At 41.4% G+C, this 27,548-nt stretch overlaps 1 protein-coding gene across 2 annotated transcripts in view; it reads right to left on the bottom strand.

The window, feature by feature from the left end:
• The window catches only part of smurf2 (SMAD specific E3 ubiquitin protein ligase 2), a 216,818-nt gene that overhangs the window by 8,291 nt on the left and 180,979 nt on the right, over positions 1–27,548 (bottom strand). For both annotated transcript variants that reach the window (XM_068003917.1, XM_068003918.1), the window contains 4 exons: positions 8,652–8,862; positions 7,250–7,353; positions 4,742–4,856; positions 916–1,094 (listed from right to left, as the gene is read on the bottom strand). In XM_068003917.1, coding sequence (XP_067860018.1) covers positions 916–1,094; positions 4,742–4,856; positions 7,250–7,353; positions 8,652–8,862 — 609 coding nt within the window. The remainder of the gene's footprint in view (positions 1–915; positions 1,095–4,741; positions 4,857–7,249; positions 7,354–8,651; positions 8,863–27,548) is intronic.

Here is a 27,548-nt window from a genome sequence, read left to right as displayed (position 1 = left end):
ACTACACTAGACTTTGTCTTGGACTTTAACTGCCAAACACGTTTATTAAACAGTAATAGAACAAGCAAACAGTAGCAGTATCGCAACATATATTTTTACAGCAGTTAGGTTTAGCGGTCTCCACGTTGTAATAGAAAATAAATATTTCACAACTCCTATGTTAAACTACAAAACTGGACATTTTAATACGTATAGGTTTTTTTCCCCTTCTATCATCAACTATGGAAGTTATCTGGCCTGACTAATTTTCTTCAAAGATTTGTTATATTCACTGATTTTAAAAAGACAGGATGATGAATATCTTCAAAAACAGTGACAAGTGCCCGGTGAATTTAAATACCCGTTAATTCAAAAGGAGCTGCCAATCAAAAATATATAGGGAAACACATCACACAAGATGTTTGCATTTGAATTGAATGGCTTGGTTCCTCCCTTGGAGGACTGCCCAACAACAATCAGATTAATCATTGCAACAGTGCACCAAGTTAAGCTGACCTGTGATTTTGGTGAATGAAACTGGGTTTAACTTATGTACCATGAACAAAACTTAAAAAGCCAATTCTGCATTTAGACAAAAATACTTCGTTACCGCATCATCCTGGTGCATATGCCCATTGTACAAGGAGTACTCAACCAAAACTCAAAGTGGCATTCACAAAAGCACATTCTGTTGCACAACTGCTCCGCCACCTTTTGAGATGAAGTCGGTGTGTAAACCCACAGCTTTCAAAACATTCAGCTTTGCCTTCGTGCAGATTTCTGGCACGGCAGCATTTCTCTAAGTGAGCCTTTAAACGATCTCCACGCCACATTTGATTTAACTTCTCCTTATGAAGTCTAAAATGGAATTACTGAAATTGTTCTCCACATGGCTGGAGCTAAGAGGTATTAGTGGTTAAACAGCAGTGTACATACAGGATCCAGACTAAGCTGTTGTGTAGATCTGGGTCCACAGACTCCATGTCGTCCAGTGTGATCGACTTTCCCAGCAGCTGCTTATAGAAGGGCAGAGTGAAACCGCCATCGATGTAGTGTCCGTGAAACACTGCCATCCCCATAATCCGACCAACAAAATGGAAATAAGACAAATGCTCCTAGTTAGAAGGAAAGGGAAATGAAAACACATCAGTTAAGTGAATGGTGCTCAGCAAGAATTTGTCTTCAATCAAACTTTTGTTAGAATTCTTCATGATTTATCGTACAGAATAATAGTCAATTATATCAAAAAGCAAGGAATAGTTCTGTTATGCTTTAATCCTTTTCCTTGCAATTTAACTGCTTAAAAATAAAGTATTGACTTCAGAGTTCATATGAAGTACGTATGTAGGCTTTTTCCCCTTCCCATTTTCCAAGAAGTATTTGTCCCACTGTAATATTTCCTATACTGAACTCCAGACATTCTCAGGTTTCAACAAGAATTTTTCATTTAGTGTGTTTTTTGCAGAATCAAAAAGCCATCTGTACATTCTTCAAACTCCATTTTATAAGGCTCAGTTAGAAATGCAAAAGAAATAACTTTGCAGATGTTGCAAGGCAGAAAACATGTTCATACTTTAGAAACCAAAATGCAATGCGCTCGAAGGGTTAAAGAACAATTCATGTCTCTCTGCAGTTGTCTCCATTCTCATTTTTAAAAGAAACTATTGAAGTATTTGCAGAAAATCATCAATAAGGCTAATGGAATGCTGGCCTTTATATCTAGAGGACTAGAGTACAAGGGGGCAGAAGTTATGCTGCAGCTATACAAAACCCTGGTTAGACCGCACTTGGAGTACTGTGAGCAGTTCTGGGCACCGCACCTTCGGAAGGACATATTGGCCTTGGAGGGAGTGCAGCGTAGGTTTACAAGAATGATACCCGAACTTCAAGGGTTAAGTTACGAGGAGAGATTACACAAATTGGGGTTGTATTCTCTGGAGTTTCGAAGGTTTAGGGGTGATCTGATTGAAGTTTATAAGATATTAAGGGGAACAGATAGGGTGGATAGAGAGAAACTATTTCCACTGGTTGGGGATTCTAGGAGTAGGGGGCACAGTCTAAAAATTAGAGCCAGACCTTTCAGGAGTGAGATTAGAAAACATTTCTACACACAAAGGGTGGTAGAAGTTTGGAACTCTCTTCCGCAAACGGCAATTGATACTAGCTCAATTGCTAAATTTAAATCTGAGATAGATAGCTTTTTGGCAATCAAAGGTATTAAGGGATATGGGCCAAAGGCGGGTATATGGAGTTAGATCACAGATCAGCCATGATCTTATCAAATGGCAGAGCAGGCACGAGGGGCTGAATGGCCTACTCCTGTTCCTATGTTACTATGAATAAAATTCAAAAATATTAATTTCATTTTAAAGGTTAAAATGGTGTTATCCTGGTTCTGAGGTGACAACTTAAAATACTATCAAAAGCCTGTGACATTAAAAACTCCATCAGTGTGATCTTCAGATGTGAAGGATGGGGTTAAGGCAGACTACCTTAATCAATGTTGCCTACTTTTCTTTCTTCAAACTTCGAATGTAAATGGCAAGGAATATCTACTGCCTTTGGAATTGGAATTCAAAGCATAAAAACACCCATCTCTTTCTCGGAGGCTGCAAGTGGAAAACTCAACAGGCTGGAATCACAAACAGCTTATGTGAACCCTGTGTATTTGATCCACAAATCGAAGGCTAGCACGTCAGGTAAGTAATTCAATACCTTTCACCATGTGAACTGACTAGGAGATGACACTCAGGTTTGGGCAACTTGTCTCAAGCTGAATGTAGCATCGAGGGGTTTGAAAATCCGAACTGGTCTAAAGCCCAAGAATGGTTTAAACTTTCGTAACTAATGGAATCAGTTAATTGAACAATTTTCATGTCCGTTCAAAAAATACTGCTCACTACTTGCTTCAATTTTGTTTTACCTTCCCTCCTCTTTAGGTCTCCAGTTCCAGAATTCACTCCCCAACCAACCTCAGTGAAGAAGCTCAAGTACAAACTCATACCCTAGTAATATTAGCTCCTCTAGGCTGTTCCACGCAAACTTCGGTTTATACTGCTGCTCACTCATCTGCACACACTAATCTGTTGTTCTGTGAGATGCAGACTTTTTTGGTTGAATGTAGTCTCCTGACTATTACCATATATCCCAATACGACTAACATTCTACTCTACCCGTGTGCTATGGGACTATAATCACCTACCATGGAAAGAAAAACACTAGTTTTATTAACCAGCTACCTCAATAAAATGAGAATTATTCTCAGTATGCGCCAATATAAAGACGTACTTTTATCCGTGCATATTACATGCACAGTTCTCTGACTGATGCTTAGATTTTAGGCTGGCTATAAGCATATAATTTAACAAATGAACAGTTAAAATGAACAGAAACTTCAATTTTTAAAACCTAGATTATGAATTAACCATTCAGATACTGCAGAGTTACAGCTATGTGCTGTATCACTTCAATTTTGGCACTGTAAACTTTGCTTGAAGTACAGTAAAATACATGAACTCCCTCAAACCAGAATGCCCACTTGCAAGGTGCACAATTACACCAATCTCAATTCAGGTTATGATTGAAAGGCTAAAATGGAAGGGAATAAGGACTGCCATGATTTAATTTTAACATAAAATAAATTAACCTTATGGTTCTATCCAACCCCTAAGGTTCAGTGCAGTACTGAGGGAGTGCTGCACTGTCGGAGGTGCCGTCTTTCGGATGAGGCATTAAACCATCTGCTCTCTCAGGTGAACATAAAAGATCCTATAGCACTATTTCAAAGAAGAGCAGGGGAGTTCTCCCCAGTGTCCTAGCCAATATTTATCCCTCAAGCCTCTAAAAAAAATTAACATTATCTGGGCATGAAATAACTATCCTTATTTCTCTCTTTATCCTTTTGATACTTTGAAATGTGACATACACTCAAACCTCCTGTACAGGTAGATTCCTACTACTGGTATAAACTTATTCCTTCACATGTTTCTATATTAAAATGTTTTAAATGATTTATAAAATAAATTATTTTCCCAATGTTGGTGTTTCCACAGTTTGCTCAAACCACATATCACTACTCATCCACCACCATTAGTGCGGTATGTTCTGGGTCACAATACAACTGGTGGTGCTGCTGAACATCATCCATCTATTATGACATCAATTGTCATAGTCTCCTTCTATCTCCTTACAAAGATGAAACAAAAGATGTGTTTATGCAGTGCTTCATCTAATGATTCAACTAAGAACTAATTAAACCTGATTAAGATCGAGCACCAAGCTATGACTGGGCCAACTCAAGCCTCAAGATTTAGTGCAATGAGAAGAACACTTATTTGTTTAAGAAATATTAACTTATATACACTGATCTGACTTACCACTGACTGTTTAGAGCAGTATTAAATCTAATAAACGTCCTGTGTTCATCCCTCGTATCTCACTGTATTTTAAAATTTAAATGTAGTCTCTCAATGGAACTTAAGTTCTCATCCCACTCTTGTCCATTAATGGTCAATTACTCCAACAGGCAAAGTGCTTTACTAAAAGCCAGGGTGCACACACACAAAACTTGTGGGTTTTCATCATTAATCCAGCTTGCATTTTCTCAGGTTAATCTCATTGGACTGCATGTAGTAATTAGGAAGAGTGCATCTGGTCTATTGGCTATTCTCCTCATCTTACTGTGAAACAACAAACCACCACTACAAGAATTATACAGTGGAACTGACTGGGCCATCAATTTAAAAAAAGACTTTCTGCTTACAGGATTGACTGCAGAGTCTGGGTTGATCTGCAATGTGTAGATGTCATCTCTGGAGTACTGGAACAGTCCATAGTACGGGTTCAACATTTCGTGGGACAATAGATAGAGCCATTCCCTGCAAGAAAGAAAGAGCAAATCTTTTTGTTTTATATTAGTAGATATCCAGTCATGATCTCGTGGCAAGTTAGAGGGTGTGCTGCTTTATAAGAACAGGAGCATTATACCATGTAATACACAATGTATTATTCTGCTGTTAAAGTGTGTCACTTTAAGGCTACAAGGTGCAATTGCTCTGCATTGTTGAAATCAATGTTCGGGTCAGTCACAGGGCAGGGTGGCTTTCTTCCTCTTTTTAAAACACTTAAGGCCACAAAAGCTGTGGTGAATCAGAGTTTAATTGTTATTTGGCCAGGGAATTTAGCAGGTCAGAAGCTGCTGGTCAGTTTCTGTGCAGATCTGAAGCAGGCAGCATAAAGTCACTGTATCCTGCAGTGGAAAAAAATTCAAGTCTTACAAAATGGTTTTCATTGTGCCACAATTATTTGCAGAACTGAATTACTGAATCTTACATAGCCAGGACTAATCCTTAGTATGGCAGAAATCATTTTACTCATTCGATGAAGGCAATCAATATAATTACTGGGGGGCAGCCTCTCTCTGCTTGGACATGCATCAAGGACTGAACTAGTCATCACACTCATGACTAAGTCAATCTCGAGATCTTTGGCATTTGACTCGTTGATAAAGAAGGACTAAATTTTAAGCCAACCAAATGGCACTTCTTGCCCCACGTTGTTTCCAAGCCAAAATGGATGGTGGAAACAGAGAGGCAGTAATAAAAAAGTTAAGCAAAACGTTTTACATTTTAAAAATTAGCAAAGGTTAACATTATACTGATTAAAAAAACAGCAAAACTAAAGCTAAAAATAAAAATAGAATAGGGAAGAGAGAACAGAAGGAATAAAGGGATGACAGGGCAAGTACAAGTGTATTTTTATGCACAACTATATATATTTTACTAGTTTAGGGTTATTATTAGTTATAAAGCTGTTGTTGATTCTTGGGCAGCTTTATTATTGTAATCCACCCCCTCCCCCAAATGTCACAGTGCCTGAGCGAAATATTACAAAATCAGTCAGCTCAGGGGAACAGCAATCGCGCCTGTGGATCTGCCGACAGTCCGGGGTTATTAACCCCCTAATTCAGATTCACTGAATGGGAAAGTGTGGCATTGGCTGAGGCAGAAAACTTGTCCACAGATTACACCCCTTCTTGAATTGAAGTAGGCGGCTAGAAGTTAGAGAGAACTGAATTAAAAAGGATTGCAGGTAAGGGAATGCCGATGGAAAATAAATCACAAGCTCTGCAAATGATTCAATATGGTTAAAGGCAGTGAGTAGCTGAGACCAGCAAGTTCCCACGTTCGATCCCGGTCTGCGCTGAGTTAGCAGATCTCGGCTGGGGTGCAGTAAGAGCTTTGGGATTGGTTTCAGTGCCCCGAGGGTCCTGCTCGCTATCCAGGAGATGCTGGAAGCACAGGTATGAAGGAGAAAACCGGATCAGGTTCAGCGGTGATACCTCCACAAGCAAACAGCCTGCCAATACTCACTGTTAGGCTCACACATTAAGAATGGCCAGTTGGGTGATCGGCAACATAAACTACTCTAGCAAGGAATCAACACCTTCCCGTACCAGAAAAAAAGGAGACAAAAAATAAGAAAAGATATGCTTCATTCCATACAAGTGCAAAGTATTTCACATAAGGAATTATGCAATTCTAAAGATCATCAGGACTTCCAAGTGGCTTTGGCCCATTTCTATTTTGTCTAGGAAAATATCCACAAGGTGGCGCTGCTAACAGACCCATTTATAACAGAATTATGACCACAGTACAGCACTAGTGTTTAATAACTGGGGGAAGGTGTAATAGAAATATTAATGTAATTAACTTGCTATAACAATCCTCTCAACTTACTTTCAGTGTTTAAGACAAATTTCAAATTAACATCTGCAAGAATGTTGCCTTAAGACTCCTACTAAACATTTTAAAGTAGATTGGTGGTAACTTATTAATCAGCTGCAGCAAGTAATGGTATGTACTGATCATCAAGTACACTGTATAAGTCTAAGAATTTATAATACAAACTAGCTGTGGGGTACCGCCATGCCAACACACTGCCTGAGAGGTGGGGCATCGGTTTGTGCCCAAGGTTCCCCAAATAGCAAGCTCTGGATTTCCGCCTTGCCAACTCTGAGTGGACAGTAGGCTTAGCATTTCAACCCCACCCTCTTTAAAGAAAAGAGGAAAAAGCTGGAGGGAAAGTCACCCTGTACTGCTATTGTGCACCTTTGTGGATAGATAGGAGTAGAATTGGCAGAGATCTGGAAGCAGTCCAGTTGCCTTCCCTTGAATTGGGAACCCATGCACGGCTTGGTGGGGGTGGGAGTGGCGAAAAGAGGGACAAATAAAAAAAACCTTCCACATGCATTATATTAACAATTACTTACCTAGCAACACCTCCATAATCTAATCCCTCTTCACCGCGGAATTTTACCATTAGCCGTTTCCATAAGTCTTTTGGCCTCATCTTCATTACTTGTCTGTAAGACTCCTGGAAACAAAACATGTATCTGTCCATTAATAAACACAGGCCTAGATTGCAAACCAATGGATAAGACAGGTTTCAAAATGTAAAATCCCACTTCAAACGATAAGATGCCATCCACTAATCCCTCCCCCCCACCCCCACTCCAATAACATACCATTGCCCAACCAAGGGGACAGGCGGACAATCCGATCCACATTGTGCTCTGTTGGCTAAGATACACAACAGAACCACGAGGAGCCTACTCCATATGTGTACTTGTGATGCAAGTAGTCTCAAAAAGATGGGTTGCTATTGTTACCCATTCAAAGTATTCGAATAGTAATAATACTCCAAGCAACCTGAACAAGGAAGGAGGAAGGAGCCTTTAATGACAGCAGTAATCCTGTGAAAGTAAGAGCTGAAAGTATATCATGAGCTGTGCTCCCTTCTTGATGCGATACTTGTCAGGGGTCTTGGACCTCTGCCCATCCACGATCAGATTACCTTACTCCTGATAATATTTCTACCGTCTCCTTAATTTGAGTGCACAAAAGTACAGAAAACATAATACAGGAACAAAATATAAACGGAACTCTCTTCCCCAATTTACCCGTGCAAATAAATGCAATTTAAAAATAGAAAAGCATAAAGGAGAGCTCCAGTAAAGGAAAGCAGAAAGTGGAAGAGAGAGACTCTGGATAATGGGCAAGGCTAGTCACCCCTATCCACTGTCACACACCTCGTTGCAACTCTGGGGAAATGGTGGGTGGCAAAGAAGGAACCCTAAGGGAAGGAACTGACAAATACAAAACACAACTCATGGATTCTTGATTAGAAATTCAAGGTGCTCCAGAGACAACAAACTAGTTTTGAAAAACCAAAAAGTTTAAATTTAAAGGGTTAAATTGCTTAGGAATTGTACAGCAATTCGTGAAATACAGTACTGCTGTAACAGAGAAATGTATCCAGATGAAAAAATAAGGACAGCTCAGACTATGAATATCTGAATAAGGTGCCTGTCAGGCAGCATGCAAAATCTTTGATTTGCTGGTATAGCTCAATCACCGAGACACTCTATCTATGTAGGTCACCTGCAGAGCCTTTGACATGGAACAAATACTCATTACACTGCTGTTTGCAGGCTGACTGACAAGTCTGCTTTTGGAAACTGCAACATCATGTCTTGGTTTTATCATTTTATTTCGCTGTAATCACAAACAGTCACAAAAGACTTTAAAGCAATGAATCACATCATGACACAGCAGCTACTTTGTTTTTGCATTTGCAAAAAAAAAGAGAACAAAAGGAGAGACAGTGTGTACCTCAAATATCTCTTCCCTAGAAACCTCGATGCGACAGTGGCCAGCCTGGGGCTGCTGCTGCGAGAGTTCTTGTCTCAGGATCTTGAGTTTCTGAACCAGGTCTCGTTTATACCTAGGCACGGTCAGGCATTCAGCTTCATCTGGCAGGAGGATCGGAGGTGCTGGTGGTGGCTGCTGCTGCTGTTGTTGCTCTTTCAGGTGATTCTGACGACTGGATAGAGAAGCAAGAGCAGGAGGAAGGAGGAGAACAAAAACAGTTTAAAACTGATCTAAACACTACACTCCAATGCACATTACAACTTCTGGTACATCCCAGGAAGAGTTACACTCCTACAAGGTTAGAATCAAAATAAACAAAACTTCATACAGATCCTTGCTCATTCCTTCTACAGCATGGCAGAAACTACCATCTGCATTGGCTACTTTTTCCAATATAAATCTTTACTGTAATTAGTACAGCATTAAAAAAATGAAGTACACCTTCAAACCCCTCTCTCATAAAGCATACCGATGTATTAATATTCACTACACAGCTTAAAACAAATGATTTTATTGTGGATCAGTTCACTGTGCACAGTATTAGGATATACATCTGAAGCAAGAGGCTTTCATGATCTGAAGAGAAAGCATTCTTCCTTCAAATGTAAAAAGATTTGGAGAAGTTAAATTAGACAGACTGAATGCCCCCAGAAGCGAAGTTCACTTGCTGAAAGGCTCAGGACATAAACCAGATACCAAAATTAAAATATTTACGACATCAGGTGCCCCCAACCCTCTCGCACCTTGCTGAAGTAGTTATTCATTAAGTATGAGTGCAGGCAGCAAGTGTCAGATGGCTACTGACTGTCAGGGATGTCACAGCTGAGCCCCGTCTTTTCCTCACCTGATAGTCACGTACACACGTTCCATCAGGAATCACTGGATAGCAAGTAGGAGACCTGTGTTTTCTCTCCTTAAAGCAGGAACACAGAGCTACTGTAGCACTATAGCAGTTCCACATTGGACAATGCATTCACCAAATGAGTTATTGGAGGACATAACCAAAAATAACTTTAAAAATGTAAAGCAAATCAAGTTTAGGAATATAAAACAGGGCTTATTTTAAAAGTCCACACATCAAAAAAAATATCTGCTCTTTGTTTTACCTTCTCTTCTAATATGCATGTGTGCACGGTGAGCATGAGAAATACCAAGAAACTGGGAGAGGGAGATGAAGAGAAGCAGATATTTTCCTACATTACAACAGTGACTACATTTCAAAAGTACTTCATTGGCTGCAAAGTGCTTTGGGACACCTTGAGATTGTAAAAGGCGCTATAGAAATGCAAGTTCTTTCTTCTGGTGAGAGGGGGAAAAAAAAGAGAACACATTCCTCCTCCACCACCCCCCAACAAGTTACACCATGTGAGGTCAAACTAGTATTAAGAATATTTTTCAGATTTGCAGTTATTCTAAAAGCAACTTTGACTGCAATTCTCTGGACTTCACAGCAGGGGTCCTGATGCAGAGTAACGACAGGATCCAAGACAGAAAAAAAATCCCAATTTTTTTTTGAAAAGAACAGTTTTATGCCAAATCAGAACTCTTCTTCAGTCTGACCCATAATCTAATTAATACAAAACAGCAGCTGCACAAGAGAAAACACATCTATAGACTAAACAGGGTCATTCTGAAAGCAATGATAATTCTGGACTGCTGATTTCTGCTTCCATTTACTTCCAAGACAAAAATGGACATCTCAGATTTACGAGTAGCATTTCAAAACACAACAGCATGCCAATCATTACACCTTTGATCTAAGCTCAGTACCACAGCATGTTCCAAGGAACCGATTGGCAAGAGGCTATTGCTGACAAAATGCTGTTTGTATTAGCAACCTGGCTGGGACACATCCCTGGCTGACTGACCACAGGAATGAGGGAATGTTTCAGTACTACCCACTGGCAATAAAACAAAAAAAAATCTTGGCAATCTTTGCAGATTTCTGCAGCTCATGAACAGATGGCTTTTCAGGTACTTTTGATTCATTGTTTTAACAGAAATTTTTGAATAGTTATAATCTGAAGGACAATAAAGTTTTGTGTCTCTGTTGCACAGTCTAGTTACTCTAAAGTACACTTTTTAAAACAAATTGGTCATTCCTGTTCCTTTAAAAAAAATGTTTTTACAATAAATATCCTGTGCTGTAAACAGGTTGTTACAACAGGAACTAACGTCTGCATAAAAGGTGAAAGGTGGTGCTAAGTGTGATTTATGTTGAAGCATGATTTTGGTTTTAACAATGCTGATTAATTATCCAAAATTTCTAAACTACAGTGGTAATGATTTCTAATACAATGGAAATCTTTTAAAAATAAATTACAGTAGTATTTCTTGAGAATCACTATTGTGTGCTTTTAAATGTTTTCATCAAGATAAAATTTGCATTCAGATATGCACAGCACTTTTCTGTCTAATTTCCATGCCACTTATTTGCTTCAAACACTTGGCTGACATCAGCCAAGTGTTTGAAGGAGATCCCCTTGGAGTGCACCTGTTTCATTACAATGGAGTCAGTGGAACTGGTCTCTTTGGTACAACACTGTTGCTCATCTTAAGTCTCTGCCAAGTATTTGCTAGGTGTTACCAAATTCTCTGCAGCGACCAGAGGATGAAAAACACAAATTGCAAAAATTCTAAAGACAGTTTCGTTTACAAAGTACATGCTCTAGTTGGTTGTTCTCTGCTCTCTTCCTCCCTCCCTTCACGGACGCTCACACAATCAAAACTCAAAACAACCGTTCCTTTCCCCCTCAGAAGCTTTTACACAGGCAAGAGTTATTATTATTGGATAAAAACCTACTCGCTACTGCTCGCGACCGACTTTCACCTCGGTCACACGGCCAGACTAGACTGTGAATGAGCCAGAGCTTTACTGGCAGCAACGCAAGTCTTGCTGTGTGCATAATCAGGATAGAAGTCATGGTGGAAATCATCTACTCAGCGGAACAATCACTCAACATGTATACAGGACCTATGAACAATCCCATCTTGCAACGATATAAAATCAGTACAGAAAAGTGTACCACGTTGAACTCCAAATTATGTTTTTAAAAAATTGACATTCTCTCCCCAGAACATGTCAACTTGTGTCTCCACAAACTGATCACGATAGTGGTACAATGGAACTGTTCCACTCAAAGCATTACTTGACTGCACATCTTGGGATGCTATGCAACAGACAAATGCAACATTGTGTTTAGATTTCTTCCTATCAGCACAAGAATGTACACGTATGCTTATTAAGCACTAATCTGATTTTTATACAAGATAGTCTTAGAGTCTGGGACATTTTCCTGCATTAAAAGCGCTATATAAATGCAAGCTGTTGTTAATATTAGTCCTCAGGCACTCCATACATCTGAATGAGCTGACCTCACTCCACAATGGAACGTAAATTTTGCTCCCAGTACATTGCTCAGGATATGCTGGGAAAGCACAAGTTCCCTGGATTTTCTGTGTCAGCTCCATGGAAAATTCACCTTCAGGTCCAACAGTTGAGTAGCAGGTAAACTGGGGGTTCTTAATGGAAAGACATGACCCAGGTTAAAAAACCATCCATTGCAACACCAGTTTGTAACAGGCAGTGAGCAACTGGAGTATGGCTGAACTGGCATCATTCTGAGCCTTAACCAGCTTAGCACACTGACACTGTACGTATGCTTAGCATCAGCTGTGCATAACATATTGCTTTATTGCACACTAAGCCCATTGGGCCCCAGGCCTCCGTGCACAATCATACGCACACCACCCATTGCAATATTGGCTCGTGTCAAATTCAGGACCAGCAAATTAGTTGATTGTACTGCGGGCCCATCTTAAGGTTTGGGATCATCAATTAACTACAATGGACAATGTAAAACGTTTATAATAGTACATTTTAATTGCCATCTGCTGCTCCAAAGTCAGCAGCAAACAAGGCCACACTCACTACCAGAAGCAGCATTACCACCAAAAATGGTGGTTTTGGCACTTCATTCCCATGGGGGGGATGGGGAAGCACAACACTTCTACTCACTACTTCCCTACCACCTCCATCCCAAGAAGCGTGGCTGAAACGCAATGCTCAGTGTGTGTGGAGAAAGTAAGATACAAAACTATGTTGTATCACTCTGTGGCACTGTCTCACCAAAAAAACTGTCAACTCCTCTGGCTACTCAGGACAGTAAAAGCAGCAGGTCGTAGGTGACCGGTAAAGATAGCTTAACTTTTCAGTAGGGACCCTTCATCAGAAGCTATCCAAAACAGTTCCACTGGAAAACATTAACCCACCTTCCTCTTTCAGATGTTGACTGACCTGCTGCACATCTCCAGCATTCGGTAGTTCTTCTTTTAATCTCTATCAACTTTGAGGGCTCTTTTCTCCACCCAGCAGCAGATTATGAATTTTTAAAAAACTATACACTTTATATTTATAATAGGGCAATTATTGACGTTTGAAGAGCTTATAGCATATTTAAACTGATCAGATAAATGCTTACGAGGATGGGAATGAGCGATCGCGACCACAAAACTATATGCTCAAGATGTTTCCTTTATTTACACATGAAAGGAACCACTCATCTCAACATTGCGCAAATTGCTTCAAAATAACTTTGGAAACTGACGCATCTCATTGGTGCATATAATTTTTAATACCACAAATGCAGCTTTAGTGTCTGCCTTTTAAACCTCAGACTTCACCATTAACCACCTGTCAGACAACCTTGAGGTACTTTTCAGAAAAGGCATGTGGCCAAGTCTGAACTCAAGTCTTATTTTTAACATTTTGCATGGTGGAACAGTTTACTGAAATTTGCAACTTTAAAACAGTGATTTCAGAAGGAGGTTTTCCTCCAATGTATCCACCCCCCGCCCCCCGTGAAGGTGGCAACCCCTACTAGGAGACAGTTCCACAGCAGGTGATAGCACTGCCACCCTCAGGTACCTTGCCAATGTTCACAAGTCAGGTGACCATTTGACTGTCCTTTCTGGGTCACCAACCTTTCCAGGTGGGAGGGATGGGTAGTAGAGTTACAGAATAGCATCCCTCTCAGCTTAAGCTGAATGCCTTTTGTTTCCTGAAATCGACCAATTCAGCGCAGACCATGGATCAAACATGGAATAACTCTGTCTGTGTGACCTAATGCCACATCACACAGTGCATGCACTGACTCCACAAGTTTTAAAAAAAAACTTTTCTTGAACTATCAAAGTGAGGGATCTCAGCACTGACAAATGAGGTACTTGCCACTTTTTTGATTTGCCCCACACCACCACTGATATCGACAACAAGCGTTCCCGTGTCAGGTGTAGCATAAGTTAAATGCAGAGTAAAGCTTCTTTTGGTTTGTCCCAACTGTGTGCATTAACCCAAACCCTTAAGGCACCATTGTGACACTTCAGTTTCTCATATGAGCTATGAACTGACATAATTAGTATTAAGAAACGGTGTTGAAAATAAGCCTAAATTTATTTAAAATATAAAGGAGCCTCAATAAGAAAGGGAGGAAGAAAGAAAGACAAATTTAATTCCACTGATCTGGCTGGTTACCAACCTAGGTTCTAAAGGTGAGAGGTCACTCAGGCCCCCAAATGTGGATCTGTTAACCTGCTCCAACAGAAGCAGTAATTCTTAAACAGGAACTGCATTTAGAAAATATCTGCTTTCTGAATTGAAAAACAAACCATGCAACCACGGTTTCAGAAAGCAAAAAGATCTTAAAAAAAAGTGCAGGAGGATAAAACATTTTAACAGTGCTACAGTATAATCTCTTTAAAATGGCAAATCAAAGCTGTGTCAACGAAGCAACCAACTTAAATTGCTTCAACCATCTGCGTCAAAACACCAACAAATTAGAGGTCATTGTGGTCTCTGTCGCCGGTGTCGCTTCTATCTAGAGACATTCCAGGGCAAAGATCAGTGCTCCCAGTGATGATTTGCGTCTGCCAAGTCTGAGCACTGTTCCTGCTTGGGTGTGCATGATGTTCAAGCTTCCTGTTGCACAGGACTCGAGACTGCACTACAAACAAGATGGGCTTCATTCCCTCTCCATCTCCCTCCCTGCACAAATGTCTTAAAGGTCAACAGGAAGTCTCATCCTATTCAGTTCTTGCATGCCAGACTCCACTGTGGAGCCAGCTAATAAAACCATCCTGAGATCTAAGCACACATTGACCCCAGAAGCAGAGCATAGTGAATGCACTGTCTACATGGCGGCTAAAACTCTGATAGCACAGGGAAAGCATTCAACTGGTTGGAGTAAAAGTTCCTGTTCCCTATACTCAAGCCTTTGGTGCTTGGTTGAGATTTTGGATCAAAATCTTTTACCCCCACTGCTCAATCTCGGGAAGTAGCCTCCTCCCGAATTGCCTTCTTTTTATTTGTTCATGGGATGTGGGCATCGCTGGCGAGGCCGGCATTTATTGCCCATCCCTAATTGCCCTTGAGAAGGTGGTGGTGAGCTGCCTTCTTGAACAAGGGACTAAGTAGGGGCGATCCTTGCCCGTTCTTCTGCTTGCCTTCACGACAGAATCCTCATCAGCAGCCCCGTGAATGAGCTCACCCGTGGTATGCAAGCCAGCAGTGTGGATCATGGAACAGCATTCTAGGCAAACAGCATTTTCCAATATATCACCAACACTCACCACTTTCTCACCCACGCATTTTCCAAATCGCCAAAAGAATCTGTCCACTTCAAAATAAGAGGGCATGGCTCTTGCCCAGGAAAAGTATGTTTGCCTCTTCGCATAAATGCTGACAGGCTTGCAAAGAGTTACTGTGTTTAACTGTACGAAGAAGCTTTATTAACACTATCAGGAATAACACTGTAATTCAGCCTCCACACACAGATAGCTTCACTAACTCTTCTGAGCAGTATCTTTAATGATGCCCACTATCATTTGCTGTTAAAATGAAAACTGACTCAAATGGACAGAATAAAACAGGAAAACATTAGAAATAATCTTTGTAACATTTTAATTTTCAAAAGAAAATCGGATGGTGATAGTTCCTCTTTAAACTAGTTCAGTGATATATTTACAGGTTTATGGCAGTGTTTATTAAAAGTGTCTGTCACTTCAGCAACACAGGAAATGGACTAAATCTTGATAAACATTTATATATTTCTGCAAAACAGTGCAGCAATGCACCAGACTAGCAACCAACTAATTAGGTTACTTAACGGAGTATACACTGCTTGCACAATACAGTTGTAAGATGTTTGTATCCCTCTCTTAATTTCCTCTATGTGCAGGCTTCGAGTTGAGAAGGTAGTTTGGCATATATTGTTATGCAATAAGTAACTGGGGTGATTTGCCCGCCAGTGTTTCCATCCCTCCTTTTGTGGGTATCTGCTTGGCACCTTCCTTGAAAACCCAGCAAACAGGGAACTCACCAATTCAGAGTATTTGACAAAATTCAAAATAAGCTAATTTTTCAACATAATACACACCATGAACATAAAAGAACAATTTTTACATTATAGGAATGCAGCATTTGTGCTGTTCTCCCTCTGTCAGCAGCAATTCTTAATACAAACACAACCTACCTGCAACTATCAGCATTGACGCTAATCATAGAATCATAGAAAATTTACGGCACAGAAGTCCATGCCGGCTGAGAAATGAACCACCCAGCCTAATTCCACTTTCCCGCATTTGGTCCGTAGCCCTGCAGGTCACGACTCATCAGGTGCACATCCAGGTATTTTTTTTAATGAGTTGAGGGTTTCTGCCTATACCATCCTCTCAGGCAGTAAGTTCCAGAGTCTTACCACGCTCTGGGTGAAAATATTTTCCCTCATTTCCGCTCTAATCCTTCTACCAAACACTTTAAATCTATGCCCCCTGGTTACTGACCCCTCCACTAAGGGAAATAGGTTACTCTACTCTACTCTACTCTACTCTACTCTACTCTACTCTACTCTACTCTACTCTACTAATTTTGTACACCTCAATCAAATCACCCCTCAGCCTCCTCTGTTCCAAGGAAAACAAGGCCAGCCTATCCAATCTGTCATTATAGCTAAAAGTCTCCAGTCCTGGCAACATCCTCGTAAATCTCCTCTGCAATTACATCCTTCCTGTAATGTGGTGACCAGAACTGTGCGCAGTACTCAAGCTGTGGCCTAACTCGTGTTTTATACAGTCCAGCATAACATCCCTGCTTTTATATTCTATGCCTCGGCCAATAAAGGAAAGCATTCCATATGCCTTCTTAACCACCTTATCTATCTGTCCTGCTACCTTCAGGGATCTGTGGACATGCATTCTAAGGTCCCTCACTTCCTCTATACCTCTCAATATCCTCCCATTTATTGTGTATTCCCTTGCCTTGTTTGCTCTCCCAAAAGCATTACCTCACACTTAACGGATTGAACTCCATTTGCCACTTTTCTGCCCACCTGACCAGTCCATTAATATCTTCCTGCAGTCTACAGCTTTCCTCCTCACTATCAACCACACGGCCTATCTTTTTGTCATCCGCAAATTTCTTAATCATGCCCCCTACCTTTAAGTCCAAATCGTTAATGTATACCACTAAAAGCAAAGGACTTAGTACAGAGCCCTGCTGCAACCCACTGGAAACAGCCTTCCAGTCGCAAAAACACCCGTCGACCATTACCCTTCGCTTCCTGCCACTAAGCCAATTTTGGATCCAATTTGCCACATTCCCTTGGATCCCATGGGCCTTTACCTTTTTGACCAATTTGCCATGTGGGATCTAGTCAAAAGCCTCGCTAAAATCCATGTAGACTGCATCAACTGCGCTACCCTCATCGATCCTTCTCGTCACCTCCTCGAAAAATTCAATCAAGTTAGTCAGACACGACCTCCCCTTAACAAATCCGTGCTGACTGTCCTTGATTAGTTTGTGCCTTTCTAAGTGACAGTTTATGCTGTGTCTCAGAATTGATTCCAATAATTTGCCCACCACCGAGGTTAGGCTGACTGGCCTGTAATTACTCGGTCTATCCTTCGCTCCCTTTTTAAACAACGGTACAATGTTAGCAGTCCTCCAATCCTCCGGCACTACGCCTGTAACCAGTGAAGTTTGGAAAATGATTGTTAAAGCCTCCGCTATTTCCTCCATGGCTTCTTTTAACAGCCTGGGATACATTTCATCTGGCCCTGGTGAATTATCCACTTCCAAAGATGCTAATCCCCTTAATACTTCCTCTCTTACTAAGTTTATTCCACCCAATATTTCACATTCCTCCTCCTTAACTTCAATCCCTGTATCATCCCTCTCCTTTGTGAAGACAGATGCAAAGTATTCATTAAAAACCATACCCACAATGAATGTGGTAGACTCCAAAGCTGAACAGGATAAGTTGCAGGAGGATTTGAATATACTGGTGGATTGGGCAGACAGGTGGCCAATGAAGTTCAATGTAGAGATACCCAAAGTGCTTCACATGGGGACAAAAAATCCAGGAAGGGACCATTACTTAAATGGAAAGACAGTGAGAGAGATCTGAGGGTCCTGACTGACAATAAATTGAAACTATCACAACAATGCTCGGTGGCAGTGAGTAAAGCAAATCAGATGTTGGGACGTATTAAAGGGACAATATTGAGCCAAAATGGTGGGGTATTCATGCCACTATGTAAGTCACTGGTGTAACCGCACTTAGAATACCATGTACAGCTGTGTTAATCACAGAACAAAAAGGATACTGCAACAATTGAAAGGATGCAGAAGAGAGTAACCAGAATGGCTGTGGGAATGGAGGGATTGGATTATGAGGAGTGATTATGTAAATTGGGCATGTTCTCACTGGAAAAGAGAAGGTTGAGAGGTAGTAAGATTTCTGTTTTTAGGATTCTAAAGGGACTAGATAATGTAAACCATGAGCAACTGTTTCACCTTGTCCAGAACAGAAGAACCAGAGGACATGGCCTGCGCTTGAAGGGGGGTAAATTTCAAACTAATCTGCGGAAACATTATTTCAGGGAGCGAGTGATCAATTTATGGAACAGGCTCCTTAGGGAGATGGTGGAAGCAGATAGCGTTGATTTATTCAAACATAAATTAGATACATTTCTTTCAAGAAGGCCAACGGAATGTTGGCTTTTATTGCTAGGGGGATAGAATATAAAAACAGGGAGGTATTGCTGCAGTTATACAAGGTATTGGTGAGACCGCACCTGGAATACTGCATACAGTTTTGGTGTCCATACTTAAGAAAAGACATACTTGCTCTCGAGGCAGTACAAAGAAGGTTCACTCGGTTAATCCCGGGGATGAGGGGGCGGACATATGAGGACAGGTTAAGTAGATTAGGACTCTACTCATTGGAGTTCAGAAGAATGAGAGGCGATCTTATTGAAACATATAAGATTGTGAAGGGGCTTGATCGGGTGGATGCGGTAAGGATGTTCCCAAGGATGGGTGAAACTAGAACTAGGGGGCATAATCTTAGAATAAGGGGCTGCTCTTTCAAAACTGAGATGAGGAGAAACTTCTTCACTCAGAGGGTAGTAGGTCTGTGGAATTTGCTGCCCCAGGAAGCTGTGGAAGCTACAACAGAAATAGACAGTTTCCTAGAAGTAAAGGGAATTAGGGGTTACGGGGAGCAGGCAGGAAATTGGACATGAATTTAGATTTGAGGTTAGGATCAGATCAGCCATGATCTTATTGAATGGCGGAGCAGGCTTGAGGGGCCGATTGGCCTACTCTTGCTCCTATTTCTTATGTTCTTATGTTCTTAAAATAACATTTTGGGATACGGTCTATGAGTAATTTGAGATATGACTTGGCAAGCTTGGGAAGGGAAAGGTGACTTTGGACCGATGGTTCCCAAAGCTCTCCACCACTGGGGGTTTTCCTCTCTGCGTCTGTTGTAGACTAATTGAAAAAGATTGATTGCTATGATTAGTCAACAACTCCATTAATGTTGTATCATGCGACTACCAGGATGGTAGAAGACGAACTATGTGGACCTTCGTCTTTTTTCATCCAGCAATTCCTATGTTCAATTAAAATATGGGTCCACAAATCTGTCATCGGCTCCTGTAAAGCTAATGTGGGCAGCAGGTTCCCTACATTTGCACTTTATTTAGCAATTGGGCCTCTGCATTACACAAGAGAGCCCAGTGCACCCAGCATCCAACCCAACAGTAAAAGTGGGAGTGCAGCACACAGAGATTGCTTTCCTAGGCAGGAACAGTTTCAATAAATACAGTGAAAGAATCGAATACCTGAATGGCACAACACATACAGTGGCCAGTACCACAAGGACTAAGGAAAACCTTTATTTAAAATATAAGGTGAGGTGCAGAGGTTAGTTTTTGGAATCCATTTATTACTCAAATTTATTAAATACAGATTTAATGAGAACCTATAAAAGATTGCACGAGTTAAACAATTCGCTGCTTAAACCATAAAATTTAGCCTGTAAGTGACATCACTCACTCACTTTGAAGAGGTTAAAAATAATTGAGTGCAATGCTCAACATAAAATCTAGGGTATGTCACAGCCCTGTTTTCCAGTTTCCATTTTAGTGAAACCATACAGGTCACTGCTTATAGCTGGAGGGCATCAAAATGTGCAACATACACAACAGGTTTCACAATCTGTTCCTTAACAGTCTATCTCTTCATGGTGTGTACCCAGCAAAACTCATGCTGCCACTGGATTCAGGGAAGATGTCGAAATCTTCCTTTTTTGACCTGCAACTGCTTTGATGTTTAACAAAACAGATGTATGCAACACACACTCTTCAAAATACACATTCATCTCTGATGAATATCTGCCATCACCAAAAAAACATGTGGATTTGTTTTGTGGTTCAAAAAAAATTCTTCTGGTCAGAGCAAGGAGTTAAGTACTTCTAAAGCTTTACCGAAAGCACCCCCCACCACCACCTCCGTCTTCTTAAAAAAACAGCACCAATGCAACACAGGTGTTTGGGCAGATTATTTTATATTCTTTCCCTTATGCTTCTTTCAGGGCCTTCAAATGTCACTCTCACCTGCAATACACCTTGGCTGAAAAGAGAAGACGATGACTGCTCCCAGCTTCTACCAATGCTGCTCTGCAGTGGTTACGATGAGCAATAGAACAGCACCTCGAAAGGACAAATCTCTCCCTGGGAGGAAAAACCTGGCCTCTCTGTGGGACCTGACAGGCACAAACTTACATCCCATCACTCTGTGGCACAACATTTTGTCCCCCAATTTACTGTACCATATCGTGCAATCCAGAACTAGCCGCGCCTCTAGCCAAACTGTTCCAGTACAGCTACCACACTGGCATCTAACCAACAATGTAGAAAATTGCCCAGGTATGTCCTGTCCACAAAAAGCAGGACAAATCCAATCCGACCAATTACCGCCCCATCGGTCTACTCTCAATCATAAGCAAAGTGATGGAAGGTGTCGTTGACAGTGCTATCAAGCGGCACTTACTCACCAATAACCTGCTCACCAACGCTCAGTTTGGCTTCCGCCAGGACCACTTAGCTCCAGACCTCATTACAGCCTTGGTCCAAGCATGGACAAAAGAGCTGAATTCCAGAGGTGAGGTGAGAGTGACCGCCCTTGATATCAAGGCAGCATTTGACCAAGTGTGGCACCAAGGAGCCCTAATAAAATTGAAGTCAATGGGAATCAGGAGGAAAACTCTCCAGTGGCTGAAGTCATACCTAGCACAAAGGAAGGTGGTAGTGGTTGTTGGAGGCCAATCATCTAAGCCCCAGGACATTGCTGCAGGAGTTCCACAGAGCAGTGTCTTAGGCCTAACCATCTTCAGCTGCTTCATCAGTGACCTTCCCTCCATCATATGGTCAGAAATGGGGATGTTCGCTGATGATTGTAGTGTTCAGTTCCATTCGCAACCCCTCAGATAATGAAGCAGTCCAAGCCCGCGTGCAGCAAGACCTGGAGAACATCCAGTCTTGGGCTGATAAGTGGCAAGTAACATTCGCTCCAGACAAGTACCAGGCAATGACCATCTCCAACAAGAGAGAGTCTAACCACCTCCCCTTGACATTCAACAGAATTACCAGCGCCGAATCCCCCACCATCAACATCCTGAGGGTCACCATTGACCAGAAATTTAACTGGACCAGCCACATAAATACTGTGACTGCAAGAGTAGGTCAGAGGCTGGGTATTCTGTGGTGAGTAACTCACCTCCTGACTCCCCAAAGCCTTTCCACCATCTACAAGGTACAAGTCAGGAGTGTGATGGAATACTCTCCACTTGCCTGGATGAGTGCAGCTCCAACAACACTCAAGAAGCTCGACACCATCCAGGACAAAGCAGCTCGCTTGATTAGGACCCCATCCACCACCCTAAACATTCACTCCCTTCACAACCGGCGCACTGTGGCTGCAGTTTGTACCATCCACAGGATGCAGTGCAGCAACTTGCCAAGGCTTCTTTGACAGCACCTCCCAAACCCACGACCTCTACCACCTAGAAGGACAAGGGCAGGCACATGGGAACAATACCACCTGCATGTTCCCTTCCAAGTCACACACCATCCCGACTTCGAAATATATTGCCGTTCCTTCATTGTCGCTGGGTCAAACTCCCTACCTAACAGCACTGTGGGAGAACCTTCACCACATGGACTGCAGCGGTTCAAGAAGGCGGCTCACCACCACGTTCTCAAGGGCAATTAGGGATGGGCAATAAATGCTGGCCTTGCCAGCGACACCCACATCCCATGAACGAATAAAAACAAAATCCAGTGATAAACCGACCATGTTTGAGTCCACATAAGATGGTCTATTCTGTACAGCATCTGAAAACCTGAAGAGAATAACTTTACCACTATTCCTGACTTTATAATAATGTATTTGGACTGTACGTTTGTCCTTGGGGTAATGGCATACACAACGCAATCCGTTCAAGACTAAACATGATTTCTGAGCCTGGTGGGAGCAGGAAATGAGGGGCAAGAGTTTCATGGAGGGAACGAAAGCACTCCAACAAGATGAGAGATAAGTGGACTCAACTTGCGTCACTAAGTCCTACTGGTCCCTTGCAAAGTTGCTTTGACAAAAATCAAAGAGTAGGCTGTTGTTCATCATACTAATCAAAAATAGACATGCGGAACAGGAGAATAGATAGTGGGGGGGGGGGGAATGTAAATTAGGGGATGAAAATACAAGATAATTGTTCAATTACAGAACTGCCACTTTCATTACAACTATAGATAGGCATTTTCCTCTGGTTCCTCAGTTGCCTTTCAAAGACATTTCAAAACACATTTTAATAAATCTTATAATAATGTATAATGCACAATAAAGTAATGTACTTATAATACAAAATTGTTAGGCAGGAAAATACCAGCTGGTCCATCAAGCCTGCCCCACAGAAGGTAGATGGAACACCACAGTGTAACATGAAACCAATAAGGTTGCTAGGAACTAGGATCACTTTGCCATAATATAGAAGTGAAACAGGCACCTTAACACAGTCATCCAATTTACCTTGGAGAGCATTTCAATAATAGCCCTACAGAAACTGTAACCACAGAAATTTTTGGCTTGTTTTTTCAAGTCTGACATGCCAACAAACTATTTCCTCTTAAAAATTGCCAATGATATCAGAAACTCAATCTCCAAGGGCAGAGTCTGCAGCTGACTCTTCAAACCGGTTAAATTCATCTCTGTGTAACATTTCTACCACAGTGCAACTATCATCATTGGATCACTGCTGATCTTGCAGCAAGAAGCTAGTTTTCCACATTTACACATCAAAACACCAGAATAAAGCTACAAGGTAGACAGACAAATTTTAACCTGCAAGATACATTTGGATAGGAGGCCTATTGGCTCCTTTGATCTCATCCTTCCACAATATCAACCCTTCTGCAAACCCATTAGAGCTTTTTAACATTTAACTGAAAGGCACAGTTTTAACATTTCTTTCAGATCTCAAACAATAAACAGCAAACAAAGATGTTAATTTTAGAACCTGTTCAGAACATAATTTTACAGTAGCAGCAGCACGAATTAAAGTAAGAGACACAAGCTTCACAAATTAGGAAATGAACTGCTGTGGAAAACATATCTCAAGCAAATTTTAAACTAGGCACAGCATTATATTAATTGGCACAAATAGAGATGAAATTTTAGTTCTGGATGCTTGACAAGTAAAAGCTTTTTTTTAAAAACCCAAAGACATGAAAATGCAATATATTAGGATGTTTGAATGCAAAGTTCTTTTCTTTAGAGGGTACGTAAACACATTTTGCCAGCGAGCAGTATAACCGCAGTTTTAATTTTGTCAAACTGCTGATTTTGCCTTTTTCTAATTGTGCAAGACTACCGAAAGGGGATGGCCTTGTACTAGGTTTTGCACCAGTTGCAGTACAAGTGTGAAGCAAAATTCTGAAACTTTGCTAAGGGCAGGTCAGCAGACTGTCTGGATTTTTTTTTTAAGTTAGAAAAGGGCTGACAGGATGATTTGCTCTTTTCCATCATTAAGAAGTTAAAGCATTTCACTGGCATTTGGAAGCTGCTGAATGGAGCTCTCTGTGCGCATTTAACTATGCATGCACAGAGATCGGCTTTCTAGATTAGAGAATGGTGCGAGCAGGCAGTCCAGGTCCACAATATTCACTTACACTGCTCCAAAAAATGTCCCAGTAAAACTGCATCATTAAAAAGGAAGAGAGACATAGCAATACACTAACAGAGTGCCCACAGTTCTTGGCACAGCAAACTCCAGATCTCAGGTTGTCAAGGGGTTGCACTGAATGAAGTTATATGTTTCCCACAAGGAGGGAGTGAAGGAAAATTGGAGGGCAAGTCAACACAGGCCACTCTCATGTGTCTGCCAGCAGCCAGTTAATAACAGAAGAGGCCTGGGGGCAGGTTACTTGTCTACTGTCTTAGCCGAAAAACGGTGCTCGTTACTTAGGAGAGGGGAGTGGAAAACCTAAATTGAGTAGAGGAAAAAAGTCCTTTTAAAGTCTATACTATTTATGGCTTTAGACCCTGAATAAATACATTTAAACATTCGCTGCTTGTGGTTCCCACCCAGATTACACCAGCATTGGACTCTATCCAGTAAGAAGTCCACCGAGACGAGTGAAAATAAAGTTGGGATAAGCAGACAGTCATCAAGATAGGATAGTGGTTTTTCGTAATGATGTTTATTACATGCTTTTGCTAAGAGCAGCATATAAAGCAGCATCCCCCAGCCACTGTGGTGTCTGAGTATTTACCAAAAACTGTCTGCATTTCCAGGCCACTGAATTTTTCTTATTATAAACAATTCTTTCCTTGAACCCATAACCTTTATCCTTTCTTCTAACATCTGTTGCTTTGGCTGTTTCATTGACTGACAGTGCGGTACAGAACACCAGCTTCCACCAGGCACAGTTGAATATATATACACACACACACATATTAAAAGTCTAACTTATGATGTTAGAAGTGGGGGAAAAAAAATACTTAGTAGGGCAAAAAATGAAACCTACAACTCCGTGTTGACAAGCTCTTGACCTTGGTTGTCAGCAGTAATAGTGATGAATGATGAATGGAAGCGAGGCATTCCCCACGGGGGTGGGGGGGGGGGGGGCGGTGGGGAGGGAGAGAGAAGTATATTTCAAATCAGACAGCATGTCACCCTAGAACATTCTTCCACACCAGCCAGATACAGAATGTGGTATTCACAGGGTCTCAGGAACAGGACACCTGCATGTTCTCTCAATTGCAAAAGAATAAATTGTGGGTTTGGGTGGGGTGAAAGAATGTGGATCCAGAGGGGAGAAAGAAACAACTTCTTACAAAATATATAAAAGTATTTGACTACATTTCTTTTTAAAAAAAACTTCTTACATTGTGCTACACGGTGTGTCTATGCAGTGATTGCAGCCCTTTAAAGCAGTTGCCCTACCTATTGTCAGTTAGAACTAATAAAAAAAAACTTTTCTTTTTAAAACTGTCCACAATATAATATTCTCCCTTTGAACTCATTGCTTACCCCATGACAGTATAGGAATTCCAGAGAACCTGAGTAACCTTCATCACTCCTAGGTCCCCACAGGATAAAGCTGTCTCAAGCTGTCCAAAAGAAAAGCTTATAAAAATCAATCTGCAGTATAAAGACCCATGGTCATGTTCAGTGGTTGACAGAAAAGTAAACTACTGGTAAACTGGAACTAAATGATGTCACCCACCCTCACCCTTGTGAGATAACATACCCAATATTGTCCTGTTATACATCCTCTATAGAATTAACCTTTTAGATACCAACCTAGAGTTTAACCCATGACATTAAAATATGTGACTAACTCCTTGACTAAACTTCCAAGTGCAGCTATTTTCAGTGAACCAGTGTGCATCATTGGGACTTTGTTTATTGTTAGCTACCCCTCAAAGGGGGCCACCTGTACACCGGTCCGAAGCTTTTGTGTTTCACGATGTCATTGCATAAGATTAACGTCTTCAGATTTCGGTTTCTGTAGCAGGCAGAGTTTTACATTGCAGGTTTGCTAACCCTGTGTACAACCCTACTCCTTTATCCGGGCTTGGGACCAGCAGTATGGGTTGCAGTTAGCATCACACAACTCTAACATCAGATGGTTTAACAAAGTGACGAATGAAAGTGTGCTTCAGAGAGCCACCACTAATTATAGCAGTCCAGAAGAGATACATTGAAAATAGGAGCTGGAGTAGGCCATTCGGCCCTTCGAGCTTGCTCCGCCATGATCATGGCTGATCCTCTATCTCAATACCATTTTCCCGCTCTCTCCCCATACCCCTTGATGCCTTTTGTGTCTAGAAATCTATCTAGCTCCTTCTTAAATATATTCAGTAACTTGGCCTCCACAGCCTTCAATGGTAGAGAATTCCATAGGTTCACCACCCTCTGAGTGAAGAAATTTCTCCTCATCTCAGTCTTAAATGTCCTACCCCGTATCCTGAGACTGTGACCCCTCGTTCTAGACCCCCCCCAGCCAGGGGAAACTTCCTCCCTGCATCCAGTCTGACTAGCCCGGTCAGAAATTTATATGTTTCAATGAGATCCCCTCTCATTCTTCTAAACACGAGTGAATACAGACCGAGTTGACCCAATCTCTCCTCATACGACAGTCCTGCCATCCCAGTAATCAGTCTGGTGAACCTTTGCTGCACTCCCTCTATGGCAAGTATATCCTTTCTTAGGTAAGGAGACCAAAACTGCATACAATACTCCAGGTGTGGTCTCACCAAGGCCCTGTATAACTGCAGTAAGACATCCTTGCTCGTGTACTCAAATCCTCTTGCAATGATGGCTAACATACCATTTGCCTTCCTAACTGCTTGCTGCACCTACATGTTAGCTTTCAGTGACTGGTGTACAAGGACACCCAGGTCCCTTTGTACATCAACATTTCCCAATCTATCACTATTTAAATAATACTCTGCCTTTCTGTTTTTCCTTCTGAAGTGGATAACTTCACATTTATCCACGTTATACTGCATCTTCCATGTATTTGCTCACTCACTCAACTTGTCTAAATTGCCTTGAAGCCTCCTTGCATCCTTCTCACAACTCTCAATCCCACCTGGTTTTGTGTTGTCCGCAAACTTCGAAATATTACATTTGGTTCCCTTATCCAAATCATTGATATATATTGTGAATAGCTGGGGCCCAAGCACTGATCCCTGCGGTACCTCACTAGTCACCGCCTGCCACCCGGCAAAAGACCCATTTATTCCTACTCTCTGTTTCCTGTCTGTTAACCAATTTTCATTCCGTGCCAGTGTATTACCAATCCCATGTGCTTTAATTTTGCACACTAACCTCTTATGTGGGACTTTATCAAAGGCCTTCTGAAAATCCAAATACACCACATCCACTGGTTCTCCCTTATCTATTCTACCAGTTATCCTCAAAAAACTCCAGTAGGTTTGTCAAACATGAT

The sequence above is a fragment of the Heptranchias perlo genome, chromosome 23 (assembly GCF_035084215.1).
Source record: "Heptranchias perlo isolate sHepPer1 chromosome 23, sHepPer1.hap1, whole genome shotgun sequence".
NCBI lineage: Eukaryota > Metazoa > Chordata > Chondrichthyes > Hexanchiformes > Hexanchidae > Heptranchias > Heptranchias perlo.
Note: the sequence above shows the minus strand (reverse complement) of the source record. Positions and strands in the feature narration are given on the sequence as shown.